This window comes from Mauremys mutica, chromosome 6, assembly GCF_020497125.1.
Source record: "Mauremys mutica isolate MM-2020 ecotype Southern chromosome 6, ASM2049712v1, whole genome shotgun sequence".
In the NCBI taxonomy this organism is placed as follows: Eukaryota; Metazoa; Chordata; order Testudines; family Geoemydidae; genus Mauremys; species Mauremys mutica.
The window spans coordinates 84,632,202-84,647,530 of record NC_059077.1 but is presented as its reverse complement, the minus strand read 5'-3'; the positions used below and the strand labels follow the sequence as shown (position 1 = coordinate 84,647,530).

Genomic DNA, 15,329 nt, shown 5'->3' with positions numbered 1-15,329 from the left:
TTCATTCTCTGCAGGTAAAAGACTATGGCTCGCCGAACATCAAGGGAATAGGGCCTTGTAGTGGGGTGGTTACCCCGCTCCTGCCCTGCAGGGCTTAAAACAGCCCCAGGAGAGGGCTTTGGCAGGGGAAAAGCTAGGCTGATTGCAGAAAGCAGCCACAGCTGGGGCCACGCCCCAATCAGGCCACAGCTGGCCCTATGGGAGGGCTGAGGGCCAGAGACTAAGACAGACACTCTCTCTCTAGCTTACTGAGGGAGAAGGATCTGGCTGCCTGGGAGCTGAGAAGGGACCTGAGGTGGAGCAGTGCTGAGTTAGGGCAGAGGGAGATGGGGAGCTCCAACCTGGTAAAACCCCAGGCTGCAGGCCTTGCTAAAAGGGCCTAAAAAGGTACTGGGGCTGCAGAGGGGCAGCCCAGAGATAAGCAAAGGCAGCAGGTCCTAACCCCCCACCCTTGCCAATGATGAGTGGTTTACAGACTGCAGTTTGCCCCAGTGAGCGGGAGCTAGATGATGACTGGCAGTAGCCACTGAGGCAAGGTGGGATAGCGGGTTGGGGGTTCCCCTGAGAGGGGAGACCCAGACTGTGGATTACTGCGGGGGCAGAACCCTGACATAGAGGGGCACTGGGGTCCAGGAGGGACACGGGGGCCAGTGGCAGGTGAGAGACCAGCCTTCAGAGGGTGCTCTGGGCTAGAAGAGCTAATTCCCGAGACAACCAGCAGGAGGAGCTGTGCCAATGAGTCAATGCCCCGCCACAGGCCTCCTTTCTTCTGAGGATGCGTGAGGCTTTGGGAAGAACACCGTACTTCTTAGCAGACAGACTGGTTCTGGTGAAACTCAGAGTCTATTCTGGAGGTGAATATAGGGTGTAAACATAACGAAACCTTGTTCTTAAGGAATATAGTGCAAGGAGAATCTGCCATCAACGCCCCAAGCTCACCAATCCTGTTGGCTGAGGCGATGGCTACCAGGAATGCAACCTTCATGGATAGGAGAGACATGGACCAAGAAGCTAATGGTTCAAAAGGAGTCCTAGGGTATGTCTACACTTACCTGCCGGTTCAACGCGGAGAGTTCGACTTTTTGGAGTTCGAACTATCGCGTCTGATCTAGACGCGATAGTTCAAACTCCGGAAGCGCCGCGGTCGACTCCGGTACTCCACCTCGGCAGAAGGAGTTGGCGGAGTCGACGGGGGAGCCGCGGAGTTCGACCCCGCCGCGTGTGGACGGGTGAGTTGTTCGAATTAGGGTACTTCGAATTCAGCTACGCTATTCACGTAGCTGAATTTGCATACCCTAATTCGAACCCCCTTCTTAGTGTACCTCAGTGAACCTCAGGCCTTAGTGAGTACTGAGAGAACAAGGTTCAAGTCTCATTGAGGAGTAGGTAGAAAGGTTCTGATTAGGCCTTTCCAGGATCTGCTAGTCAGAGGGTAGGCAAAGATTGAGTAGCCCTGTGAAGACAAATAATATGCATTGATTGCTGTTAAGTAGGCCTGTTAGGAACTGTTGGACAAACCTGCTGTCTTCAAGGAAAGAATATAGTCCAGAATGAAAGGAATATCTGTGTCTTCTGGAGAAATATGTCTTTGATGTGTCCCATCAGAGAAATGCTTCCACTTAGCTAGGTAATATTTCCTACTGCAATCCTTACTACTATTAGAAAGAATGTTCTGTACAGCTTTACACAATTGCTGTAAGGATGACGCCCATCCAAAAACCAGGCTCCAAGATGAAGCAACCATTGGTTGGGATGCCTCATATTGCTGTTCCCTTGAGCCAGGAGACTGGGACACGTGTAGGTGGTTAGGGAACCAAAACTGTCTGGGCCATTTGGGAGCAATGAGAATAACTCATGCCCTATCTACTGAATCTCGTACAAAACTTGCAGCAGGAGTGGTAATAGAGGGAACAGATTTTTTCAGCATTTACGCAGACGCCCAGAAAGAAGAGCTCTCGCACTGCTAGTTTGGCAAGTACACAACTTGAAACTGTGCTTGCAGGCAACGGAGATGGAGTCTTGCAAAAAATATGAAAGTTGAAGCTTCGGGATGTTGGGGCTTCCAATACAGACCAAACAGCAGTAAGAAGGAACTAGAGAGGCAGTCAGCTCACCCTGCCCTTTATCTCCTTGGTCAGAGACACAAGGTGAGACAGGACACATATGCAGACCAACTGACACTGCTTTCAAAACTCTCCAGCTCTGGGCACATGGAGAGTATGTGTACCCACAGTGAAATACACACAGGGACCAGAACTCAAAGATGATGGGATTTTCAGGATGCCAAGGTTATCACCTAATCTTTTCAAAAGATACCATGGGATCTCACATCCCAAGTTGCCCTTGAATTTACCTTGGCAAACCATCTCTCATACATGGGAAACAGCATCAGAAAAAGCTTTGCAGAACTGGCATCATATCCATTGGACCCTCTCCCCAACAATTTCAAAATCTGCATGATCTGTAGAGCATAATTCAACATAGAATGCACAGCCAGACTAAGGATATTGGAATTGCAGGTCTGAACTAATGATTACATATTCAGATGTATATTTCTCATACAATCAAAGACATTGGCACCTTTATTTTGTTTCCTTTTTAAAAGGAAATTAAATGCAAAAAATTGCATTGCAACATTATGGTGGAGATGCTACATGCATACACACACAAATCATGTAAAATTCAGCTACTTTTTCTATTATGATTTTTTCTGATTCACGATTGATAATAGGAATAAGAAAAAACTGATTTTAACAATAAACACAAACAAATACATAGAGAAATAAAGGAGAACATGCATATGTGCTTATTCATATACATGTGTTAATGTATGTATAAGTAACAAACTTCTGTTATGTGTTTTATTAACCAATACAGCTTAATGTGCTTTACATAAACAACTATTATCCTCAAAAGGTATATACAGATGAAGAAACTGAAGTACAGAAGTTAAGTGACTTGCCCAAAATCACATAGCACGTGAATGGAAGAAATGGGAACAGAACTAGAGTCCTCTTGACTCCCAGTCTCATGTCCTATTCACTGGATCCAGCAGCTCTATGGCTAAATAACTCTAAGAAACTATTACACTTCTGTACTTTACCAGATTGTTTGTATTTCCAAGTTTTATTTTTTTTACTAGCACTATACAAAAATATTGCTTAATTAGTGATAAACATGTCACTCCTGAATTTTTGGTTTAACTTTAATGAGTACCAAATGCATCTTTATTCTATGTATACAAACCTATTTTAAGAGCTTTAAGTTTAGCTGACTTTTAGTCACAAGTACTTGGTGAGTTTAAAAAGGTAGGATCTACTCACATGCTTAAAGGACTCCTAACTAGGAGACAGCAAACTGTGATTTTCTTTTCAATAGCTATTAAAAAGGGAATACCATTTAATTTCTTTTATAGAATTATTGTAGTGAAGAGCATGAGGAATTCACCAAGAGCACAAATAAAATTAATCCACACAATTCCCAGTGTTTCAACTCAAGGATATATCCTTTTGAGGGTGGATTCTTTTATAAAATATACTGTTAAGGAAATTAATAGTATCTGTTGAATAGTATCTTTACTTAGCTAGGATACCTTGCAAGGAAATTCAATTTAAAACAAAAATTGTCTTGCCTCTCCCAATTTCTCCCTTACACCTCCCCCATCTTTCTCCCTGTTCTCTGCCTCTTTCACTGACATGTCCAGCTTTGAAAGATGACTCTGGATCCAGCTAGAAGATAACTGTGTGGATCAGTCAAAGCAGGAGGGCAATGTAGGGGCACAGAAACCAGGGTACAACCCCAAACCTTAGTATCCTGTATTGCAGCATAACAGTGTGTCACCACCTCACCTAATAAGTGGCACTTTTCACTCTGCAGTGCCGAATCAAAAACAATAGCATTTGAGGGTCCACAACCTGAATTTCAGCTGGAAAGCATAACATAGTTTTGATTCTGGGCCAGACTTAGGAAAGTTGATGATGCCAGAAGAACTGCATACTTACAAAATGGCTTACAGTGTCAAGAATGACATACGTTTTAAGGGTCAGAAACTAAAGCCAAGGATTAAGGTTTTCTTGTGACCTACCTTTCAAAGGATCACAACTACATCTGCTTCCAAAGTACTAACTAAAATCTGCACAGACATTACTATTGGCCCTGATTTGCCTATATGTGCATGTAGTAAGGACTGTACAAAAAGCCTGAACTATATCTGTAAAGGAAGGTATCTAAAAAAAATTTCTAATTTGCAAGTTAAGAATTTAGTTTAATACACCACCACATAGATATTACAAACACATATATACAGACACACATATATATTATACACTTATGTACACTTCAACCCTCAAAAATGCAAGATCTCCCAATTCCTGAGATGCCAAAGAATATTCATGTAGATTATTTCACTATATGCAATGTGTATAATGCTGATCTTTTGTTTTTATTACTTCCTAGTAACTACAGAATTTTCAATACTAATTCTAGTTTCTTCCAAGAGATGTAAACATAATTAACCACACACCATATAAAATACAAGTTACTAGACTATCACACTCTAATTACAGTTGGAATCCAAATATAACAGTATTGGATATCAAGTTTATTTGATACTAAAGCACAGCAGTCTTCTATCCAGGACCTACAGCTCTCTAAGGGCAGGTCTATACTACCGCTTAAGATGATTTAACTTTCATTGCTCAGGGGTGTGAAAAAAAAAAAACCCGCCATGAGCAATGCAAGTTTCACACAGTCCACACCAGCACTACATCAACAGGAAATGATCTCCTGCTGACATAGCTTTCGCTTTTCGCCGAGATGGAGTAATTATGCCGATGGGAGAGTGCTCTCCCATCAGCATAGTGCATCTTCACCATATCCACTACAGCAGTGCAGCTGCATCAGTGTGCAGCTGCGCTGATGTAGCGCTGTAGTGTAGACCTGCCCTAAGATATTTACCTACACTTATGACAGTGCTGAGATAATTCATTGTGATAAATTACACAGATGATGCAGCTTATTCACATAACCAATTTTTTTCTTGTTGCTATTTTCATACTGTATTGTTTTTATTGCAAATAGGAAAAAGAGTCTAAATCAATCAGTAATTTTTGGCTCACCATTTTGTATTGTAATTATCGTAAACCATAAGGCACATAGAGGTCACATCCTGGAAATGTCATAATCAGTCAAACAAACAAAACACATATTCATGTACCTCTAAATAAATGTTCTAAATATATTTTAGACAGGATATATTCATCACACTGGTAAATCCAAAGTTTCTACTTGCTGTAATCTAAATAGCTTTTAAAATAGCATGTTATAAGGGAATTATTAGATTGACTGACATTGCTCTGACCACATCATCCACACTATCAGCTCCTGCTACCATGCTTCACTGCAAGAAGATCAAGCTTTCGGTCATCACCCTCTCAACTGTACCCTCATATCCCTCTTCCATACTCTTGTTTCTTAATGCATTGCCTCCTACCAACAAAGCAAGGCTTATCTGCCTATTTGTCAAATTCTCATCTTTGTGCCTTCATCCACACTACCCCTTTACACAGAATGCCCTCATCATCTTCTCTTGTGTCTCTGAGTGTCATTTGTCTTCTTAGAGTGCAAATTTCTGGGGGCAGCAGCTGAATTTTCAAGTATGTGCAACAGGAATGTGCCCAGCATAATATGGTCCCAATCCTGCTGTGGGGCTGTGGGTGTGAATGTAATATAAATATTAAATAAATAAATAAATAATATACCCAAGATTAAGACAGAGATTTTACTTTCTTTCTATACTGATCCAATGTTTTCTGTAAGCTATGTATAGCACCTATATATTATGGTGAATGCTGGCTTTACAAATGTAGAGGGATGGACAGATGGATAAAACAGTTGTATTATATAGATTATGGGAGAGATATAATCCTGTGACCACTTTACAGGTAGAAAAGAAAGAGCTGAGAATGTATACAGGCACAGAACCTTTTGCAATCTTGAATTCTGAAATGTTCAGCTCCCTGATTGATGCATAAGCAGGATCAGTGTTAGCAGTTATGTAGCTTGTCAGCATAGTACACAACACCTACAGTGAGGATCTGCAGAGGCAATGAATAAGAAACAGTTACCTACCTTTCTGTAACTGTTCTTTGAGATGTGTTGCACATGTCCATTTCCCTGTAGGTGTGTGTGGGCGCCCCATACAGAGTTGTCAAAGATCTTTTTCCCCTCAGCAGTACCCACACTAGGGCAGTTTGAGGTTCACTTTCACAATGCAAGATATGTGCACATGACATACCTATACATCCTGAAATGTATTGCTTTCATAAAGGGGTTCTGTTACTATTTCTTTGTTAGTGGAAGCCTTTAATATGTCAAGTAACCAGGTCCCAAATCATTACAAATTTCTAAATACATTGGATGGAATTGGTGCACTATATAACACAATATTTCTAAAAAAAATCTAAAACGATTACAGGTCTGTCGCATCTTAGGCGCTTTTAACATGTGCGATTTCAGCTTTACGTGGTCAGCAAAAACAAGAACAAAAACAAAAAAAGGAGAAAAATAACAATTTAAATACTGTACCTGTAGTGCGGGCAATTCCGCCCACCATTACACTCAATGTAATTTTGACTATACGCGATTTTCGCTTTACGCGCTGACTGCGGAACGTAACCCCAGCGTAAAATGAGACAGACCTGTATAGTGCTCAGCACCTTTGACAATCAGGCCCCATTTCTGTTTATCTTGTGATGGTCTATGGATGAAGCTTTTGATGTCATGTTCTGTGAGGTTTTTAATTTTAACATATTTTATTAGAGTAGGAATTTGCCATGGTGTTCTACACAAAAATTTCTTCTCTTTCCACTACTGTTATTAAGCTACACGCCAGCTGACAGCTACTCCCCCCCATAGAGGTTGCTGGATTTCAGTGATGCTGTATATGAGAGAAGTATTTGGTGATCCTTCAGCATAAAAGATGTAATATATTAATTGTGGTACATACCAGTAATGACTCTTTTATGATACATGCTACCTCTTCCAGTGAACTTGTTTGAGTGGAAATCAACCTTCCAAAAAGATGCAGTGTTGCTTTTTCAAGGCTAGGCAGATGACGAAGCCACAAGCTTAGGATAGCTGATTCAGAGAGGGCAATCTTCTTCCTGAGTTAATGGGAAAATATTGTTTTCCACAAACTGAGCCATGAAGTGAATAAATATTTACAAGAATTGCATATCAATACAAAATTATCAATCCATATACACATATATGGATTATACACATTATGGATTATAAAATTTTAGAAGAAAGTGCATTCCTAATTATTACCTACCTTTTACAGATGGGAAAATTGAGACACTAAGAGATTAAGTGATTTCTCCCAAAGCCAAACAGCAAGTAAGTGGGAGTGCAGGAATTAGAACTAAGAAGCCACTGGCTCTTTAATCCTCTATTCATGCTGCTTCTTAAAATGCTGCTTCTTAAAATGTGACTACAACCTTAATAGAAAAGTTGATAATGTATACTGTGTAATGGTAATTGCCTATCAACAGATTTATAGAAGTTCAGTTAAGTGAACCTCATTGGTCGCATAGCTGGAAATTCATGTAGAGCAGATATATCGCAAGTTGATACATGTCAAACGGTCATTTTAACACACATCGCAGGTAGCTGGTTAAGAATTGAGCAAATATTGTGGAAAATTGTGTTTCTTGGTCCTAAAGAATAAAAAATAATGTCTTCAGCATTATAAATCCAAAATGTGAGTATCTTTAAGCATTACTAAACCTTAGCATTATTATCGGGCTGTATAATTATGAACTTTTCTTTGTTATAACTGGTTCACATGTAATAAATAAGGTCCATAAAAGTAACAGCGTTAACACTTAGACTACGAAAGTTATGACATCACACTCCAAGTGGGTAACTGTGAGGAAGGGGATTACTTTCCAAACAACCGGTGTTGGGTTATAACGTCGAAAAAGGTCATTTTGTTTCCGTGTAAATGCTGTAACTAACTGTTTTAATAGGTAAGTGAGTGTATGTTACTAATCATTGAATCTTTAAGCAGTGAAAAGACATGTTGGGATGGTTGCAATATGGTTTAAATTGCCAACCATGTGGTGTGTCAGCCATCCTTAACGCTATAATGCTTACAGTCAGGAGCACAGTACATAACAATATTCAAATGCCCCATAGCAGAAAGAGGAAAAAGAAAACCTTCGGGAGCCGAGTATCATAAACGAAAGGCTGAGAAGGAAAAGGACCAAACAAAACAGCAGGGATCCTTCCTGAAATATCTTCTCTTTAATCCAAATAAAGATGGAAGCAGTTCACAGCATCCAGATGAAGGAATTTTACTTGGAGAGGAGGTTAGCTCACATCCGCATGGAAGCAGTTTGGAAACTCAAGATGATGGAAACTTACTTCTAGATGAAGGCAGCTCACAGCATCAGACTGATATGGAAGTGGAGAAAATTTATTCACATTCAGAGACATGCAGAAATTGAAGTAAATGAAGTAGAAGGAAGAAGGGATGAGGAAGTTACAAACAAGTTACAGTATGGGGACCCAGCTTCATGGCCCAGATGTGATGACAGTGTGCGGCAAATTCTCATGGAACATGGACCCGAACAAATTCATGAATTTCCCTTCCTTAAGGATAGAAATAAAAGAAAATGCTCTACTTAGCATTACAAGAGGAAACTCATTAATGGGGAAGAAATTCATTGAAACTGGTTATAATATTCAGTGTCGAAGGACTCTGTGTTTTGCTTTTGCTGCAAGTTGTTTAGAAATCAAGTAATTGGTACATCACTTACTGAAAATGGTTGAAAGGACTGGAAAAATATCTCTTCAATTCTCTCCTCACATGAAAGAAGAACAGAACATTTGGAATGTTTTCAAAATTGGAAAGAACTTGAACTACAATTGAAAAAAGGAAACACTATTGATGAAGAAAATTTATGTGTGATCAAGGAAAAAGAAGAATATTGGCAACAAATATTAGAGCGTCTGATTGCTTTAATGAGAGTTATCAGTGAGCAAAATTTAGCATTCCGTGGTAGAAATGAAAAATTATACACTCCAGGTAATGGAAACTTTTTAAAATTTGTTGAATATCTACCTTTGTTTGATCCAGTCATGAAGGAGCATCTATGTAAAATAATGGACCATGAAACACAGGTTCATTACTTAGGAAAAAATATCGATTCAAATCCTAGCAAATGCCATTAAAAAGAAAATTGTAGAAGCTGCCCATTCTGCAAAATACTTTTCAGTAATACTGGACTGTACACCAGATGTGAATCATGTTGAACAAATGATGATGATCATTCGTTTTGTGGATATGGAAAAGTCTGCAAATGAAGATAATGTTGAAGTGCTCATAAAGGAACATATTTTGGGTTTCGTACCACTGAAAGAGACGACTGGAGCATTTATGACTAAAACTATTCTACAAGAGCTTAAAACAATGTCATTACCTGTTGAAAACTTACATGGCCAAGGCTATGATAATGGGAGTAATATGAAGGGTAAAGACCATGGTGTTCAAAGGAGAATGATGGAAATCAATCCTAGGGCCTTTTTCATTCCTTGCAGTGCGCATTCTCTGAATTTGGTTGTCAATGATGCTACTAGATGCTGTTTGGAGGCAAGCAGTTTCTTTGACCTGGTGCAATGTGTTTATGTTTTTCTCAGGCTCAACACGCCATTGACAGATTCTGACTTGCCATGTGAATTCTCTAACTATGAAACCACTTAGTCAGACAAGATGGGAGAGTCGCACTGATGCTTTGAAGCCTCTTCGCTATGAACTTGGAAATATTTATGATGCCCTAACTGAAATTTCTGACGATACTACCTTTACTGGATCATGTGGCAATACGGCACATTCAGATGCAGAAGCTCTTGCAAATGGTCTTTCCAAGTTCAAATTTGTGACTTCACTCAATTTGTGGTATAATATCCTTTTTTAGATTAACCTCACTAGTAAGCAGCTTCAGGAAAAGAACTTGAACATACATTCTGCTATTCAAAAACTGCAGCAAACTAAAAATATTCTGGAAGAATTCAGAAGCGATGAAGGGTTCGAAAGAACACTGGTAGATTCTTTTGAGCTTGCTGAAGAAATAGACTTTCCGACAGAATTTGAACCAGAGCCAGTTCACATTTGGCAAAAGAAACAGCAGTTTTCGTATGAAGGATGAGACACACACATTCAGAACCCAAAACAAAGGTTCAAAGTGAATTTCTGCTTCCCAGTCCTTGCTGCTATTCACTCGGTTGATGAAAGATTTCAATTGATGCAGGAGCTAGAGTCAGTATTTGGCTTTCTATATGATATCCACAGCTTGCAAAAGAAAACAGCAAAATTCTGTATAAAGAATTTTGTATAAAACTGGAGTTGGCATTGACTCATGAAAATTCAAAAGACATTGATGCAACAGATTCGTGTAGTGAGCGTCAGGCTTTTTCAAGATGACTTAAGAAACATTCCACTCCTGAAGAAGTACTGAAGTTTGTTTGTGAAAATAAACTCACAGTTTCCAAACATTTGTATAGCTCTACGCATTCTTTTAACTTTGCCAGTTTCCGTAGCTAGTGGAGAACATAGCTTCTCAAAGTTAAAACTGATAAAAAGACATCAACAATGGTGCAAGAGAGACTTGTTGGACTTGCCACAATGTCAATAGAGCATAAAATAGCTGGAAAACTGGACCTATGAGAACCAGTGACTGAATTTTCAAAACTTAAAGCAAGAAAAGAAAAGAAAAGAAAAGAAAAGAAAAGAAAAGAAAAGAAAAGAAAAGAAAAGGGGCTAATTTAGCTACAACGAGTAAGGAAAAAGATCTTGGAGTCATCGTGGATAGTTCTCTGAAGATGTCCACGCAGTGTGCAGAGGCGGTCAAAAAAGCAAACAGGATGTTAGGAATCATTAAAAAGGGGATAGAGAATAAGACTGAGAATATATTATTGCCCTTATATAAATCCATGGTACACCCACATCTCGAATACTGTGCACAGATGTAGTCTCCTCACCTCAAAAAAGATATTCTAGCACTAGAAAAGGTTCAGAAAAGGGCAACTAAAATGATTAGGGGTTTGGAGAGGGTCCCATATGAGGAAAGATTAAAGAGGCTAGGACTCTTCAGCTTGGAAAAGAGAAGACTATGGGGGGATATGATAGAGGTATATAAAGTCATGAGTGATGTTGAGAAAGTGGATAAGGAAAAGTTATTTACTTATTCCCATAATACAAGAACTAGGGGTCACCAAATGAAATTAATAGGCAGCAGGTTTAAAACAAATAAAAGAAAGTTCTTCTTCCCGCAGCGCACAGTCAAGTTGTGGAACTCCTTACCTGAGGAGGTTGTGAAGGCTAGGACTATAACAATGTTTAAAAGGGAACTGGATAAATTCATGATGGCTAAGTCCATAAATGGCTATTAGCCAGGATGGGTAAAGAATGGTGTCCCTAGCCTTTGTTCGGCAGAGGATGGAGATGGATGGCAGGAGAGAGATCACTTGATCATTGCCTGTTAGGTTCACTCCCTCTAGGGCACCTGGCATTGGCCACTGTCGGTAGACAGATACTGGGCTAGATGGACCTTTGGTCTGGCCCGGTACAGCCTTTCTTATGTTAAAAGTCATGTTTTAAGACCACAGAGTGTTTTTTATTTGGAGTGTTTTGTAAATATAGGTTAAAGTTCACTGAAGAGTTTTCTTATTTCTTTCTATATTGGATGTGGTGGTAATGGCAGTTAAAGCAGGATAGCATAATGGATGATTTTGGATTTGTAATAATAAAAATTATAATTAACATTTTTTATGTATTTTTTATTTGAGATCGGACTGAAATATCATCTAGCTGTCGTGTACAAATCTATTCTGAAAATTTCATGTCTCTATTTTATTTGATCTCAGAAACATTGGATGGACGGATGGACAAACTGAATAATTAAGCCACTGTAAAAAAAAAAACCCACCACACCTAAAAAATATTAAAAGGAAAAAAGGGGCAAAATGTTTCCCAGTTTACCAAAAACCTCAGCCTAGATCTGCCCTTGGGGCTTGGGAGTGTCAACTGCATGGTTCGCCTAGGGCGCCAGTTGCTGGTAGCTAGTCTAGGGCCGCCCCCTGCAAAGGAATACCCTCACAAGCACTTTCAGAGACCCTCAATGAATAAAGTGGCCAACAACAATACAAACTGAATTCCTTTAGCTTCTTGTGATAAACAAGCACTGGAAAAGGTTAAATACAGGTCAGAGTATTTGGTTCAGAAAAATCCTCTATGACCATAGACAAACCTTCTATCACCACAGAAAATGTTCAGACTAACATTAAGGAGTGACAAAAATATTTGTAATGATTTATTGCCTGTTGACTCAAGTGATATTGACTCAGTTTGGACAGCCTAGCCAAGGGCAGTTGTCCTGGGAAAGCTTACAGAATTTTTACCAGTTTAATACAGACATACAGTATAAGGACAGGTGACAAAAAGCTTATGAGATGGACTCCTGCAAAGACTTCAGTGCATTCTGAAGGAAACACCCTTTTCACTCCAGAAAACCTAGGTGAAAGCTAATGTAAACATTCTTATGTCTAGAACTTCATATTTTAGTTGACAGACCACACTCTTAGAGCTGGGGTAGGCAACCTATGGCATGCATGCCAAAAGCGGCACGTGAGCTGATTTTCAGTGGCGCTCAGACTGCCCGGGTCCTGGCCACCGGTCTGGGGGCTCTGCATTTTAATTTAATTTTAAATAAAGATTCTTAAACATTTTAAAAACCTTATTTACTTTACATACAACAATAATTTAGTTATATATTATAGACTTAGGGTATGTCTACACTACAGGATTATTCCGATTTTACATAAACCAGTTTTGTAATACAGATTGTATAAAGTCGAGTGCACGCGGCCACACTAAGCACATTAATTCGGCAGTGTGCGTCCATGTACCGAGGCTAGTGTCGATTTCCGGAGCGTTGCACTGTGGGTAGCTATCCCATAGCTATCCCATAGTTCCCGCAGTCTCCCCCGCCCCTTGGAATTCTGGGTTGAGATCCCAGTGCCTGATGGGGCAAAAAACATCGTCGCGGGTGGTTCTGGGTACAGCCTCACCCCTCCCTCCGTGAAAGCAGCAGACAACCGTTTCACGCCTTTTTTCCTGGGTGAACTGTGCAAACGCCATAGCACACCAAGCATGGACCCTGCTCAGCTCAAGACAGCAATCATGGACATTGTAAACACCTCGCGCATTCTCGTGCAGTCTATGCTGAACCAGGACCTGCAAAACCAGGCGAGGAGGAGGCGGCTACGGCAGCACGGCGACGAGAGTGATGAGGACATGGACACAGAATTCTCTCAAACCGCGGGCCTCTGCGCTTTGGAGATCCTGATGGTAATGGGGCAGGTTCTAGCCATTGAACACCGATTTTGGGCCCAGGAAACAAGCACAGACTGGTGGGACCGCATAGTTTTGCAGGTATGGGACGATTCCCAATGGCTGCGAAACTTTCGCATTCGTACGGGCACTTTCATGGAACTTTGTGACTTGCTTTCCCCTGCCCTGAAACACCAGAATACCAAGATGAGAGCAGCCCTCACAGCTGAGAAGCGAGTGGCAATAGCCCTCTGAAAGCTTGCAACGCTAGACAGCTACCGGTCAGTCAGGAATCAATTTGGAGTGGGCAAATCTACTGTGGGGGCTGCTGTGATGCAAGTAGCCAAAGCAATCATTAAGCTGCTGCTACGAAAGGTTGTGACTCTGGGAAATGTGCAGGTCATAGTGGATGGCTTTGCTGCAATGGGATTCCCTAACTGTGGTGGGGCGATAGATGGAACCCATATCCCTATCTTGGCACTGGAGCACCAGGCCACCCGGTACGTAAACCGCAAGGGGTACTTTTCAATGGTGCTGCAAGCACTGGTGGATCACAAGGGACGTTTCACCAACATCCACGTGGGATGGCCGGGAAGGGTTCATGACGCTCGCGTCTTCAGGAACACTACTCTGTTTAAACGGCTGCAGCAAGGGAATTACTTCCCAGACCAGAAAATAACAGTTGGGGATTTTGAAATGCCTGTCATTATCCTGGGGGACCCAGCCTCCCCCTTGATGCCATGGCTCATGAAGCCATACACAGGCAGCCTGGACAGTAGTCAGGAGCTGTTCAACTACAGGCTGAGCAAGTGCAGAATGGTGGTAGAATGTGCATTTGGCCGTTTAAAGGCGCGCTGGCGCACATTACTGACTTGCTCAGACCTCAGCCAAACCAATGTCCCCATTGTTATTGCTGCTTGCTGTGTGCGCCACAATCTCTGTGAGAGTAAGGGGGAGACCTTTATGGCGGGGTGGGAGGCTGAGGCAAATCACCTGGCCGCTGATTACGTGCAGCCAGACATCAGGGCGATTAGAAGAGCACACCAGGAAGCGGTGCGCATCAGAGAAGCTTTGAAAACGAGTTTCATCACTGGCCAGGGTAGGGTGTGACTGCTGTATTTGTTTCCCCTTGATGAACCCCACCCCCTTGATTGACTCATTCCCTGTAAGCAACCCACCCTCCCCCTTCGATTACAGCTTGCTTAAGGAAATAAAGTCACTATAGTTTAAAAATCATGTATTCTTTATTAATTCATTATAAAAAGAGGGAGAGAACTGACAAGGTAGCCCGGGTGTGGTTTGGGAGGAGGATAGGAGGGAAGGAAAAGGCCACTAAAAAAATTTCACAATAATGACAGCCTTTTGGTTGGGCTGTCCACGGGGGTGGAGTGGGCGGGTGCACGGAGCCTCCCCCCACGCGTTCTTACACGTCTGGGTGAGGAGGATGTGGAACATGGTGAAGGGTGAGGGTGATTATACAGGGGCTGCAGCGGCACTCTGTGATCCTGCTGCCGTTCCTGAAGCTCCACCAGACGCCGGAGCATGTCAGTTTGATCACGCAGCAGCCCCAGAGTTGCATCCCGCCACAGCTGATCTTCCTGCCTACACCTCTGATCTTCCTGCCGCCACCTCTCATCTCGAGCGTCCCTCCTGTCCTCACGTTCACTGGCATCTTTCCTGTAATTTAATACCACGTCCTTCCACTCATTCAGATGAGCTCTTTCATTGCGGGTCACTTCCATGATTTCCGAGAACATTTCATCTCGTGTCTTTTTTTTCCGCCGCCTTATCTGAGATAGCCTTCAGAATGGAGTAGGAAGGCTTGAAAAATTTGCAGCTGCATGAGGGAGGGAAAAAAGGGAGAGAAGTATTTAAAAAGATACATTTTACAGAACAATGCTTACACTCTTTCACGGTGAACAACACGATTCACCTT

The 15,329-nt window shown here is 41.4% G+C and overlaps 1 protein-coding gene across 2 annotated transcripts in view; it reads right to left on the bottom strand.

Moving 5' to 3' along the window:
• The window catches only part of FANCC (FA complementation group C), a 135,452-nt gene that overhangs the window by 38,697 nt on the left and 81,426 nt on the right, over positions 1-15,329 (bottom strand). For both annotated transcript variants that reach the window (XM_045022462.1, XM_045022463.1), the window contains exon 9: positions 7,007-7,163. In XM_045022462.1, coding sequence (XP_044878397.1) covers positions 7,007-7,163 — 157 coding nt within the window. The remainder of the gene's footprint in view (positions 1-7,006; positions 7,164-15,329) is intronic.